The sequence below is a fragment of the Cervus elaphus genome, chromosome 20 (assembly GCF_910594005.1).
Source record: "Cervus elaphus chromosome 20, mCerEla1.1, whole genome shotgun sequence".
Lineage (NCBI taxonomy): Eukaryota > Metazoa > Chordata > Mammalia > Artiodactyla > Cervidae > Cervus > Cervus elaphus.
Window position 1 is genome coordinate 100,050,652 of NC_057834.1, and position 13,046 is coordinate 100,063,697.

The window sequence follows — 13,046 nt, forward strand, 5'->3', positions numbered from 1 at the left end:
CCTGGAGGGCTACAGTCCATGGGGTCACAAAGAGGCGGACACAACTGACCACACACACACACATGACAAGTACAATAATTGGGATTTTGAGGTAATAATTAAGATAATAATTGAGAGTGATTTGGGTGAGTTGCAGAAGATGGCATATATGCTGAGATCTGAATGACAAAAAATGCACTTTCCAGATGGGAATGGATAAAGGAACTCTGGAGTCCGCCCACGGTGCAGGAGACCCAGGTTCAATCCCTGGGTTGGGATGATCCCCTGGAGAAGGAAATGGTAACCCACTTCAGTATTCTTGCCTTGAAATTCCCATGGACAGAGGAGTCTGGCAGGCTACAGTCCATAAGGTCTCAAAGAGTTGGACATAATGACTAAACCACAAACCAAAGGAACTCTTATTTACTAAGCATATACTAGATATCAGGCTCTGCATTGAGACTATATATTTAGTTTAATCCAATAACCAGAGACAATAAAGAACTCATTCACCATGACAAGGTAAGAAAATCCCTGAGCTGAATATGTGAATATTTTCAGGAAAGGGCAATTCGGGCAGAGGGACCAGCATGCACAAAGGCAGGAAGGCAAGAAGACCCTGGTGTAGTCGAAGGACAGTATGTTCAGTGCATCTCAGCCATCAGCTGTGCATGGGGGCAGGGGGGAGATGACGACAAACAAGGAATTAGAAGCAACATTCTGAAAGACTTGGCATAACTGGTAAGAAGTAAGGATCTTATCCTGAAGCTGAAGGTTAACCAACTCAGAAAACAGCATAACTGGGTTTTAAAAGAATCATTCTAGTACCAGCACGAAGAGTGGATTGAAGTGGGGAAAGATGAAAGACAATAAACCAAGTTGTAAGGTCCCTACAATGGCTTAGGAAGGGAAGGTGAAGCATTAAACTGAAGGAGAGGAAATCGAGAAGGAAAGGAGGGGATATGATCAGAGGAAATGACTCTAAGAATTGTCTGTGGGAGGCAAGGAGATATTAAAGACAGTGAAGAGCCACTAAAGCCTGGAATATGGGGAAAAGAGCAGTGGTGGAAGGGGGGATGGGTCTGGGCCTCCAGATGAACCCAAAGAGGTTACTAAAGGTGACTGGATGTCTGGCATTGCTGTACATACTTGCTGAGAAGTATGTATACACTTACTGATAAGACGGGCAGGGAGGAAAGGGACAGGGCGAGGCAGCGAGATGAGTGCTAAGCCAACATGGTGGGTTGGACAACCAGATATGAAGAAAGCTGTCTGCTCAAGCTGGTTCCAACTCTGAGACCGGGAGGAGGAGGGAGAAAGTCCAGGTGTGAGGGGAAGATTTGGCTCTGAGTCCCGGGGCTCTCCAGGTTAATAGAGCTGTCAAGAATACCCAGAAAGAGACAGCTGTTTCCTGAAGGGCTCTCTCCAACACGCCTGGGAGCGGCAAGACCAGGCTTGAGGCAGGCAGCAGCTGGGGTTTGGGAGGACACAGGCTTGTGGGCGGCCTCCTGCCTCCTGCAGGACTCTGCAGATGAGGTGGCTGAGAGAAGTGATTCTTTCTTCCCAGCCTCCTCCTCCACCCTGTGCTTCAGAGCCCCAGCGCTACAGCAGCATGCAGGCTGCATAGAGATTGATTCATAGATGAAGGGCTGCAAGCTAGAAGCCACATAGAAGTAGCAGAAAGGACAAAACTGTGTGTGAGGGGGTGCGTGTGTGTATGTGTGTGCAGGAAACTGTCTTATTCAGGGAACTACCAAGCAAAGTCTTACAGGCAGACAATAGTGAGTTGCCTAGATAATTTATGCCACCAAATAAACACCAGGATGGGCTGTGTATAGCTAAAGGTGATACATTTTTAAAAGTGGGGTGTCTCCCTTTGGAGTCTCAATGACAGGAGATGGTTTAGCACACAAAAGCTTCAGGCAACAATACCTATGAATCTACCAGAGCCTACTGTAACCACAGAGAAAGAAAGGCCGGAACTAAAATGCAAAAGAAAGAAAAAAACTGTGTTTGGAGATAGGTCTGCTACAGTATAAACTTCTCCCTTTCTCTGGCGCACTGCTGTAGCAAAACCTGATGGTTGTCTTTGTAAAAAACGTGTCTGTATCTAGGTCCCTGGCAGTGATTTGCCTCTGGGAGGGCCAGCAATCTATTTAATGACTCCATTGACGTCAATAGCATAACTGAAATACTTACTAACATGCATGATTCCAACTTTCAGGGGGGGTGGGTGGATGGTGTTTCTCAGCAGTACAAAAACACGAAGTGGATTCAAGGTGGAATGGACTCCAGTCTTTTCGGTAGCAAGTGAGAGATGAGATGCTAGGGGTCTCATCAGTTCCATTTAATTGGGAAGAAACATTCACACTAAATTTAGAAATTAATTTCCAACTAGTGGAATAGCCATTAATAAGCAGGGTATTATTTTTGGTAATGTTTGCTCAAGGGTAGCATTTTAACTATTAGCACTTTAGTTCACTTGTCAGTGGTTTTTTTGCAACCTACCCTTACCTAATTTTAGACACATATGGAATAACTGCAAATCCATTAAAATAGCTCAGTGTTGATGCGCGGAGGTAAACTTATACAGGACAGCTAATTTAGACAAAAGCAATTCTTATAAAACAACCATTTGGGGAATTATTCTCAGAATGACAAGGGCTTTTCTAGTACATGTGCCCTAACATTTTGTATGCAGACTGCCTAAACACTCAAGGTGAATACTTAAGGCAATTATCCCAATAGCCCAGACCATACAACGTTCAGAACAAAGAAAAAATAATCTGACATTATTAGCTTTTAATTTTTCTCCTTTCCTTCCTTGCTTTCTCTCTCTCTCATTCTTTTTTTTTCTTTGTGCATGCATGCTAAGTTGCTGTAGTTGTGTCTGACTTTTTGCGACCCCATGGACTGTAGCCCGCCAGGCTCCTCTGTCCATGGGATTCTCCAGGCAAGAGTACTGGAGTGGGTTGCCATGCCCTCCTCCAGGGGGATCTTCCTGACCCAGGGACTGAACCCATGTCTGTTCAGTCTCCTTCATTGGCAGGCTATTCATTTGCCACTACAGCCACCTGGGAAGCCCCCTTTTCTTTGTAATTCCCTCCAATTCCTCCTTTGTCATGGTGGCCACAGCCTGTGGTAACAAAATTGATTTTATTAGTATTTGTTCATAGGTGTTGTAACCCTGCTTGACATTTCTTGCTTAATGTGAAAACCAAGTTCTGCTTGTGTTGGGCTTCATTTCCAGTCATCTGACTCAGATCAGCTCTCAGGCTCCTGCTGTTTCTCAGAGAGCCCTTCACTTGTGCACACACTGTCCATCTCTCAGCCTAGGCTCTGGCTGCTCTGGCAAAGAAAGAGAAATGAATCCAGGTCATGACTTTGAGTTTCTTACCTTTTGACTTACTCCAAGGTAACTCATGGAGCCTCTTGTTTGCTCCTCAAATAGACCCTGTGTCTGACACACCCACACAAACCTCCAGGGAGATATTCATAATCAAGCAAAGACATGGAAGGAATTCCTACTGAGAAATAGGCTTCTTAGGAGAAAGTTTCTTCTGTTTTATCAGCCATTTCCTCCCTAGAGTGTCCTAGAGGACATGTTTCAGAAGAAATGGATTCCCAGGAGCACTAAAAAAATATTAATTAAGTCTGTTTCTCACTTAGGCCAACCTATTTCAGACTTACTGGAAAGCCCTATATTATCTCATCCTATTTCTCCATTCACAGGCTTTTCTTGAAATACATCTAATTGACCAGTGTTGAAAATCCCCATGAATCGAGATTGTGGATAGCCACGCTGAGAAAGACTTCGGGTCTGTAGCAGTCTAGCCTGAAGTACTCAATGTAATTCTCTAGTCATCTTTGTGACACAGTTTGCTGTCATTTCTGATGACCCATGGCCTTGGGGGCTGTTGTTTATAACGTTACATGGGTGATGTTTCTGCTCAAATACATTCATTAGTAAATTTTGGAAGAAGAAAATTAGCATCAAATATTTCACCTTACTCATTGATTTGGCTGCTAAAGTGTTCTATATATGATTTTGTTGTTCAGTTGCTCAGTTGTGTCTGATTCTTTGCAACCCCATGGACTGTAGCATGCCAGGCTTCCCTGTCCTTCTCTATTTCCTGGAGTTTGCTCAAACTCATGCCCATTGAGTTTGTGATGCCATCTCAATATAATATGCAATATCGTACAATATGTCATATATGACACATATTATTAAAAATCAAGTCACATTTCTAATACTCAGAAGTACTGGCCATTAAAAGGAATACTTCCCTAATCCTTTTGCAAAGCAAAGATCATTCTGTAAAGGCAGTGAACACTTAATAATTTATCCTTTCAGTAGCTTCTTCCTTTCATGACATACCAGTGATCACTACTGAAATCCATGCAAAAGCAAGGGATGGTTTGGGCAGAAAAATCGGAACATTTATCACACACACACATTGATTTTCCTCAGTTATCTTTCTTTTGAAAACAATTTTGGGGCCTGATATCCTAAGAATTACTTCAACTTTCCATTTTGAATGTATACAGATGACAGAACCTTAGCTCCTGCCTTGTGTTGGAGTGTTCTCCTTTCAGTTCTATTTTTTGCCCTTTCTGTTCCAATCCTTACACATCATGTAGGAAAGGCCTGGAATTCATGCCAGTGAAAAGGCAAAATGTGATAAAAATTGAGATGCTCATTAAACTTCACAGCATTAACATTTTCAACACTCCCAGGAGGATTTACTACATTTTCTCCTTAATGCAGGAGCATATGATTTCCACATTGCTCTATTTTCTGGGTTTTAAATCCTCTATTATTCTACTCTGGCTTTCCTATTTAAAGTACAAAATGTCAACTGTTTAGATTTAACTTTTTTCATTAGAAACCTATAAGAATGACCATAGAGATTTAGATCATGCAGCTATAGAATGTGTTTCAAACTTCTTTCAATTTCGATGTAATAACTGAATTTTTTTAAAATAGTAAAAACATGCAGTTGAATACCTTTCATAACCATGGAGAAAAAATACTGACTCATCATTAAAATTTAATTTGTGAGCTTTTTCCTTAAGATAGAGTCCCCAAACTTTATGTAGTTCTCCTGCTCAATTTAATTTTTACCTATCTTCCTACTATGTGAAAATAACTATGCAGAAGCATCTTAAATGTTAAGGAGATGAATAAGGTATAGACAGCCCCTGCCTTCAAGAAGCTCCAATGAAGGAGGCATATAAGCCACAAATCGTAGTATCTCCTAGAATGGAATTCTTTCCATAGCACAAAAAAAAGGGAACAATTACACTGATTTTTTTTTTTTTAAACACTGAGGAAAAAGGTATTGCAGACTGAGAGGCTAGATTTGATTTCCCTCATGAATTTATTCAGTTACTGATCAATTTGTAAGAGCAAATGTACCAGTTTAACTGCGGTTTTTGACAAATAACTTTGAAAATAAATTTCATTCCTTTCATTTAGATGCATTTTAAAAAATGTTTTTAAAAGTAAAACAAAGGTTTCCTCTGGCTTTTCTCTATTACTGTCTTAAACTTGCTTTCTGTACAAGAATATAGTTACTTAAGTCAGCCAGACTTTCACAACAACTGGTTATTGTTAAATCTGTTTAAATTATTGTGGGTTTCATGTATCTTTTATCTTAGATTTCAATAGAAACGCATAAGGTCAGCATCAGTGCTAATAAATGAAAACCTAATCTCATTATCATGATAAATCATTTTTTAAAGCAGCACCCCAGTTTTCAATTTTTTTGTGTGCTGTAAGCCACTTGTTTTTCATTCCCCTTTAAAGTTTCTATTTAAACACACCTCTTTGTCATATGCTGATAAATATTAAAATAACAGGAAAAATCTGCTTGACTTATTTAAGCTGATAATAAGAACAAAACACAGGATGTGTGTGTCCTCCTTCCTTTTTTGACTGTGGTTAAGCGTTAAGAAGGTTTTGAAACCTATAATTACGTAATAATTGGTATCACTACATTCTCTTCCCAATGAAAAGTCAGGATTTTTGCAGTTTGCCACAAAGACAGACAAAAACAAATTGCCTAAGTATTATTGTCATTTCTTTGCTCCATTGTTTTAAAAGAATTTAGCAAAAGAACTCTCCAGTTGCCAAGCTATGGTTATTGTGCCAATAATCACAACATGATCTTTCCAACAGCATCTTTGGTTAATGAGCTAATTTATAGAACTCTAAACATCACATATTCTCCTAATGTTTGTCAGTATTTATTATAAGAAAAAGAAAACATAGTTTAAAGATTTAAATTGCTGTCAGAAGCATCTTGGGAAATTTGGCTAATAGAAATGGGAGTGACAGTGTCTCATGAGTGGGCCAAGATGATGAAATGATAGGAGTTTCAAAACTACCGGCTTTGATCTCCAAGTATGTAACACCAGTTATATGTTAAAACACTCTAGTTATTTAGTTTCTTTTCATAAAACTTCTAAAGGAAATACTACATCAGCACATCAAGGTTTTTAAAGTTCATGAATAGATTAGCATTTTCTTTAATTTCACATCTTGGGACTTGACCTTACTTAATATCTTCCTTTTATTCTTGTTCTCAATCTTTTTCTCACAAAAATATTTTTTAAAGCATATACCATAAATACTTCAGAAGCCAATGAGCCAATGGGACCTCCAGCTTTTGTTCTCTACTTTTAAAAGTTGGACTTGTGTATTATTTCTGTTATATGTATGACCATCATACCAGCAAGAAAACACAGCATCTGAGCAAGGAAGATCATAAGAATAAAGCAAAGGGTAATACAGAAACCTATGAGGCAATGTTAGGTGTTAAACAGAAATACAGACGGCTATGAGGCAACATTAAGTGTTAGGTGATCTCATCATGAGTTCATCTTGTTTCTCCTGTGGTTCTACTCAAGTCCACTGCTCTACTAGTGGGAGAGATTCAAGAGGGAAAACTCCATTTTGCACTTTAAAACAATGTCATCTAACTGGTTGCATCTTATGTAAGAAGAATTTCATGCTCAACACATCTCCAAGATAGATGTTCCTTCAAGGTGGCCCTTCCTCTCTGCAGCTCTCAACTCCACATGAAAAGCATATGCACAGTATTAACAAAACGAGAGGTTAGGTTTCTTTTTCTAAAAAACACCTTTGAGGAACAAAGTTGGACGACCTCCAAGGGAAATGATTTGTGACCTGGAAAAAGCTTTTGGTTTCACACCTGGAAAGGATGTAGATTCAAGTGGGATGTATAGCTGACGCTAAGAGGAAAACCACTAACATTCACTGCGGGGCCCTCAGGCCAACGAGGGGGCACCTGGGGCCTTTGAGGTTAGCTCCTCCGGAGTTCACTGGGGCCGGCAAGCTGAGGTCAAGGTTGCACTCCGGCTCTGGTTCCGGGAAGCAGCATGACCACACATCCATCACATTCTGAAATCGGAGGCATGCATATGATGGGAAAGTTATTTAATGCTGCCTTTCATTTGGTTTCATGTGGACTGCACTAAAGTTCCAGTCTGCCTTTGAAAAAAGTCACCAAGAGGCAGATTGGGAGCAAACAAATGCTATTATTCTAGAAAAGGGTCTAGAAAAGAGGTACATTTATTCTTTTGAAATATGGAGATAAGCCTGATGACACGGCTTACCTGGCAGGTTGACTCTGGAGACAGACGGCTGACCAGCAGCTGGAGACCTCCTGTGGAGAGGGAGAGAAAAGAAGGCCTGAGTCTCTGTAAGAATACCCTTCCCTGCACCCCCTGGTCACTGAGGCGTTTTCCAGGTCAGAATGAGCTATCAAGTGACATCATGCCATCTCCGGAAGGCAGGCTCCTATAACTCGGGTGATGACTGTGATTCTCACATCCAGATGGCCTGGAATTTCCCTCTGCCCAGCCTCCTGGATGCTCCAACACTCCAGGAAGGAAGTCATTTACTCCAGTCCCTAACCAGTCGTTCTGTTTTACATTTCCCTGCCCCAGGTGGCCCTTGAAGATGATACACTTGATCAGAAATGACATCAAATGTAAGAGCAAATCTCAACTCCTTTGGGCAGTACTTGAAGGAGAGGAACCCTTGGAGGGCTAGGTCTCCCATTTTTACACCTTAGGAACCTAAGAGCGGGAGAAGTGAAGTCACTTACCAAAGATCACAGAGCCATTAGGAACAGTAATCCAGGTGGCTTAATTTATGGAAAGGTCTTTTCTTGGTAGAACTAGGCATTTTTCTACATCACAAAGCAAGCCTGCTCAAGTTGAGAGTCAGATGAAGCAAGCAGATAAACCCTTGCTCCACAAAGACAGGGGTTCTTTCTCCTTTTCTTTCTTGCTTTTATTTCTTCTTTATTCATCTTTTATATCCCCTGCCCCACAAACCGTAATTTTCTTGCCATCCTTCTCATACTTTGCCGGGCTCTCCAGGATTCCCAGTGCATCCCTGAAACAGGACTGAGCAGTGGCCCTCAAGCTTTAGGGTGCACAGAGTCACCTGGAGAGCTGATTAAGACACACTGCTGAACCTTACCTCTAGAGTTTCTGGTTCAGTCTGCCGGCGTTGGCCTTAAGAGTCTGCATTTCTAACTCATTCCAAGTGATGCTGATGCTGCTGACCTTGTTACTGTTGCCCATTCTCCTTCAGTTCAGTTCAGTTGCTCAGTCCTGTCTGACTCTTTGCATCCCCATGGACTGCAGCACACCAGGCTTCCCTGTCCTTCACCATCTCCCAGAGTATGCTCAAACTCATGTCCATTGAATCGGTGACGCCATCCAGGCAACTCATCCTCTGTCATTCCCTTCTTCTCCTGCCCTCAATCTTTCCCAGGATCAGGGTCTTTTCCAATGAGTTGGCTCTTCACATATGGTGGTCAAAGTAATGGAGCTCCAACTTCAGTCCTTTCAATGAATATTCAGGATTTATTTCCTTTAGGATTGACAGGTTTGATCTCCTTGCTGTCCAAGGGGCTCTCAAGAGTCTTCTCCAACACCACAGTTCAAAATCATTAATTCTTTGGTGCTCAGCCGTCTTTATGGTACAGTTCTCACATCCAAACCTGACTACTGGAAAAACAATAGCTTTGACTATATGGACTTTTGTTGGCAAAGTGATGTCTCTGTTTTTTAATATGCTGTCTAGGTTTGTCATTGCTTTTCTTCCAAGGAGCAAGCACCTTTTAATTTCATGGCTGCAGTCACCATCCTCAGTGATTTTGGAGCCCAAGAAAATAAAGTCTGCTACGATTTCTATTTTTTCCCCATCTATTGGCCATGAAGTGATGGGACTGGATGCCATAGTCTTAGTTCTACGAATGCTGAGTTTTAAGCCAGCTTTTTCACTCTCCTCTTTCACCTTCATCTAAAGGCTCTTTAGTTCCTCTTCACTTTTGGCCATTAGGATGATATCATCTGCATATCTGAGGTTGTTTATATTTCTCCTGGCAATCTTGATTCCAGCTTGAGCTTTATCCAGCCCGCCATGTCACATGATGTACTCTGCATATAAGTTGAATAAGCAGGGTGACAATATATAGCCTTGACATTCTCCTTTCTCAATTTTGAACCAGTCTTTTGTTCCAAGTCTGGTTCTAACTGTTGCTTCTTGACCTGCATACAGGTTTCTCAGGAGGCAGGTAAGGTGGTCTGGTATTCTCATCTCTTTAGGAATTTCCAGTTTGTTGTGATCCACACAGTCAAAGGCTTTAGTGTAGTCAATGAAGCAGAAGTAGATGTTTTTCTGGAATTCTCTTGCATTTTTCTATGATCCAATGGATGTTGGCAGTTTGATCTCTCGTTCCTCTGCTTTTTCTAAATCAAGTTTTTACATCTGGAAGTTCTTGGTTCACATATTGATGAAGCTTAGCTTGAAGGATTTTGAGCATTACTTTGCTAGTATGTGAAACGAGCACACTTGTAAGGCAGTTTGAACACTCTTTGGCATTGCCTTTCTTTGGGATTGGAATGAAAACTGACCCTTTTCCTTGCAAGTCCAAGGGACGCTCATGAGACTTCTCCAGCACCACAATTTGAAAGCACCAATTCCTCAGTGCTCAGCCTTTTTTATGTTTCAAGTCTCACACTCATACATGACTGCTGGAAAAACCATAGCTTTGACTATGCATATGTACACATACACACACACACACATATTTGGTCTTTGGCTCAATTCTTGGCACAGAGCTCCTAAAATCCTAAGAGTTTCCTAAGTGAGGAGAGGAAACCAGTCAATCAAACCAGTCAATCCTAGAGGAAATCAACCCTGAATATTCATTGGGAGGACTGAGGTCAGGAAGAGAAGGGGATGACAGAAGATGAGATCGTTGAATGGCATCACCGACTCAATAGATGAGTTTGAGCAAACTCCTGGAGATAGTGAAAGACCGGGGAGCCTGTTGTGCTGCAGTCCATGGGAGTGCAAAGGCTTGGACACAACTTATCGAATGAACAACAACAAAGTGAGGAAAGCCATCTTTGATATGTGTCTTTTGACATGTTAAAGAAGTGACCTTTGGACCAGCAGCTAGGTAACCTAAGGAGGAGGCTAGGTGCCAGACTACCCAATCATGCGATTAGAGAGTTTGAACTTTAGGCCCACCTGGAACCTCTGGGGAGGGGAGAGAGGCTGGAAACTGAGTTCTACCATCAGTGGCCAATAATTTAATCAATCATACATTTGTAATGAAGCTTTCATAAAAACTCAAAAAGCCTGGGTTGGTGAACATCATTCAGAAAGAATGATGCACTCAGAGAGCTTGGAAGCTTCCCATCCTCTCCTCCCTCCCCCCCTACCCCCCAACCCCGGAACCTCCTCTATCTGGCTATTCCTGAGTCATATTCATTTATAACAAAGCTGTGATCTAGTAAGTAAAATGTTTCTCTAAGCTCTGTGGGCCCTTCTAGTAAGTTAATTGAACCCAAGGAAGGGGTCATAGGAACTTCCAACCTATAGCCAGTGGGTCAGATACCTACAAGTATCTGGACTTGCCAATGGGGTCTGAAGTGTGTGTGCGTGCATGTGTGTGTGTGTGTGTGCGTGTGTGTGTGTGTGTGCGTGTGTGTTGGGGGGACAGTCTCATAGGACTGGGCCCTTAACCTGTGGGGTCTGACACTATCTCCAAGTAAATCATGTTAGAACTTGACTTATAGGACACCCAGCTGGTGCTTGGATGTGTGGGGAAGAAAAAAAGACCTGGTATCCAGAATCACACCTTCAAATGCCACCTTCTCCAAGGAATGTGGTTATGAGGAGGAAAACTTGCTACCCCAAATGTCTCTTAGCATGTGGATGATTTCAAGCTGAAAAGGCCCAAAAGACTGAGCTTTCCCTTCACAGACTAAAGGAATGTCAATAGAGGAACAGAGCTATTACAATAGATAAGAGTAGTATGAACTAGGTATGCTAGACAGGGAGGAACCCAGGAGAGTCTGTTTTTCAAAATTCCATTCTATGTGTCACTGTCTGTCTCCATATGGCCCAGGAAACATTTATTTACCAAACATTTGCTTTTCCATTTCCATGTCAATTGCCTTCCTTCCTTTTCAAGTCCCAACCCCCTACCCCACAATATTCTCTTTTGTCATTAGCTGAAAATGCTGCTTAAGGTGAGGGTTTTATCCATCTTGTCATCACTCAGTTTTCCTGGGTCTGTTCCATACACACATGTTATGAGACATTTGTTTGACTTTCTCTTATTAATCTGTCTCATGTCAACTTAATTCTTAGACCAGTCAGGAAAACCTAGAAGAAAAGAGGAACATTTCTTCCTTCTTGAAAATATCATTCTCTTAGCTAAAAATGACCCTTCCACTAATCTCCCCTGGCACTGTATTTGTACCTATAGGGTTATTTTGTCATGTTATAACTCATATGGTCATGGACTATCCCCATGTCTAATCTATGACCCATTGATGGTGAGGTCCAGTTATTATCCCTTTCCATATGCCTTCTGCAGGACCTACCAACTTGCCTTGTGAAGAGTAGGAAGAGCTCCATAAATACTGGAAAACTATATGATGTGCAAATGATTTGAGAAGCCTAGTACCATATGAATGTTTTATCTGGTTTTCTTTTTCCATATAGCCTTAGTTCTCCATACTGCTTACTATTCCTCAGACACAGAACATGTTTGTGTTGCTGTGTCTTTTGAATCTGTTTTGCTCAGTTGACCACTATTCTCTTCCTCTTTAAGTGGCAAACTCCTTCACATGTCCTAGGAATGCACTCCAGCATCACCTCGTTAGAGACATCTTCCCTCCTCTGACTAGTCATTGTGTTACTTGTACTTTTCTATGCTTGTCTCACCCTAGTGCTGCTCTTACTGCACTACAATTCCCATTTTCCCATCTCCTCAACTCACCTGTGAGACTGAATCTCACTCACCTTTGTAACCTTGGAACTGGCAAAATATTTTATACAATATAGGTAGTTGATAGGTGTTGATTAGATTAATAATATATTTTAAATATTTTTATTTTATCTATCTTCCTGAGTTCCAAAGAAAATGTCTGCCAAAAGAGACATAGAAATAAGAGACCCTAAATATTGGCAATCTCTGCTTCCTTAAAAGTACAGCAATGCATTGCACCTGATTCTTCCAATAACTTCTTAAAAACTACACAATTTAAATAAATTCCTTTGTCCTAGCAGTTATTTTGAAAATATAACTTTTATTTACAGCTATTAATTCAGGTAAGCATCTGTGTGTGTAAGCTTTGGAAAAACAAGGACTACCTGGATCGGGAAGATCCCCTAGAGAAGGAAATGGCATCCCACTCCAGTATTCTTGCCTGGGAAATCCCATGGACAGAGGAACCTGGAGGGCTACAGTCTATGGGGTCTTAGCGACTAAACAACAACATTTATGAAGGTTTGTCACTTTTTCTCAAGACCCGGTACAAAGAAGAAGCTCAATACATTTTAAATGAACGAATGATGTCTGGTGGGTGCAGTATTGCCTGTGGGGCATGAGAGTGCCAGAAGAAAATGGCCATTGTGAGTCCAAAGTTCCCTAACTTATGGAATAATCATAAGTTCTATGCCTGGGTTGTAAAGGTGGTGATATTAATAGGGAGGATAATATGGC

At 41.3% G+C, this 13,046-nt stretch overlaps 1 protein-coding gene across 3 annotated transcripts in view; it reads right to left on the reverse strand.

The window, feature by feature from the left end:
* PDE4B (phosphodiesterase 4B) overlaps nucleotides 1-13,046 on the reverse strand; it is a 649,316-nt gene that overhangs the window by 118,368 nt on the left and 517,902 nt on the right. For all 3 annotated transcript variants that reach the window (XM_043876456.1, XM_043876457.1, XM_043876458.1), the window contains one exon: nucleotides 7,621-7,670. In XM_043876456.1, coding sequence (XP_043732391.1) covers nucleotides 7,621-7,670 — 50 coding nt within the window. The remainder of the gene's footprint in view (nucleotides 1-7,620; nucleotides 7,671-13,046) is intronic.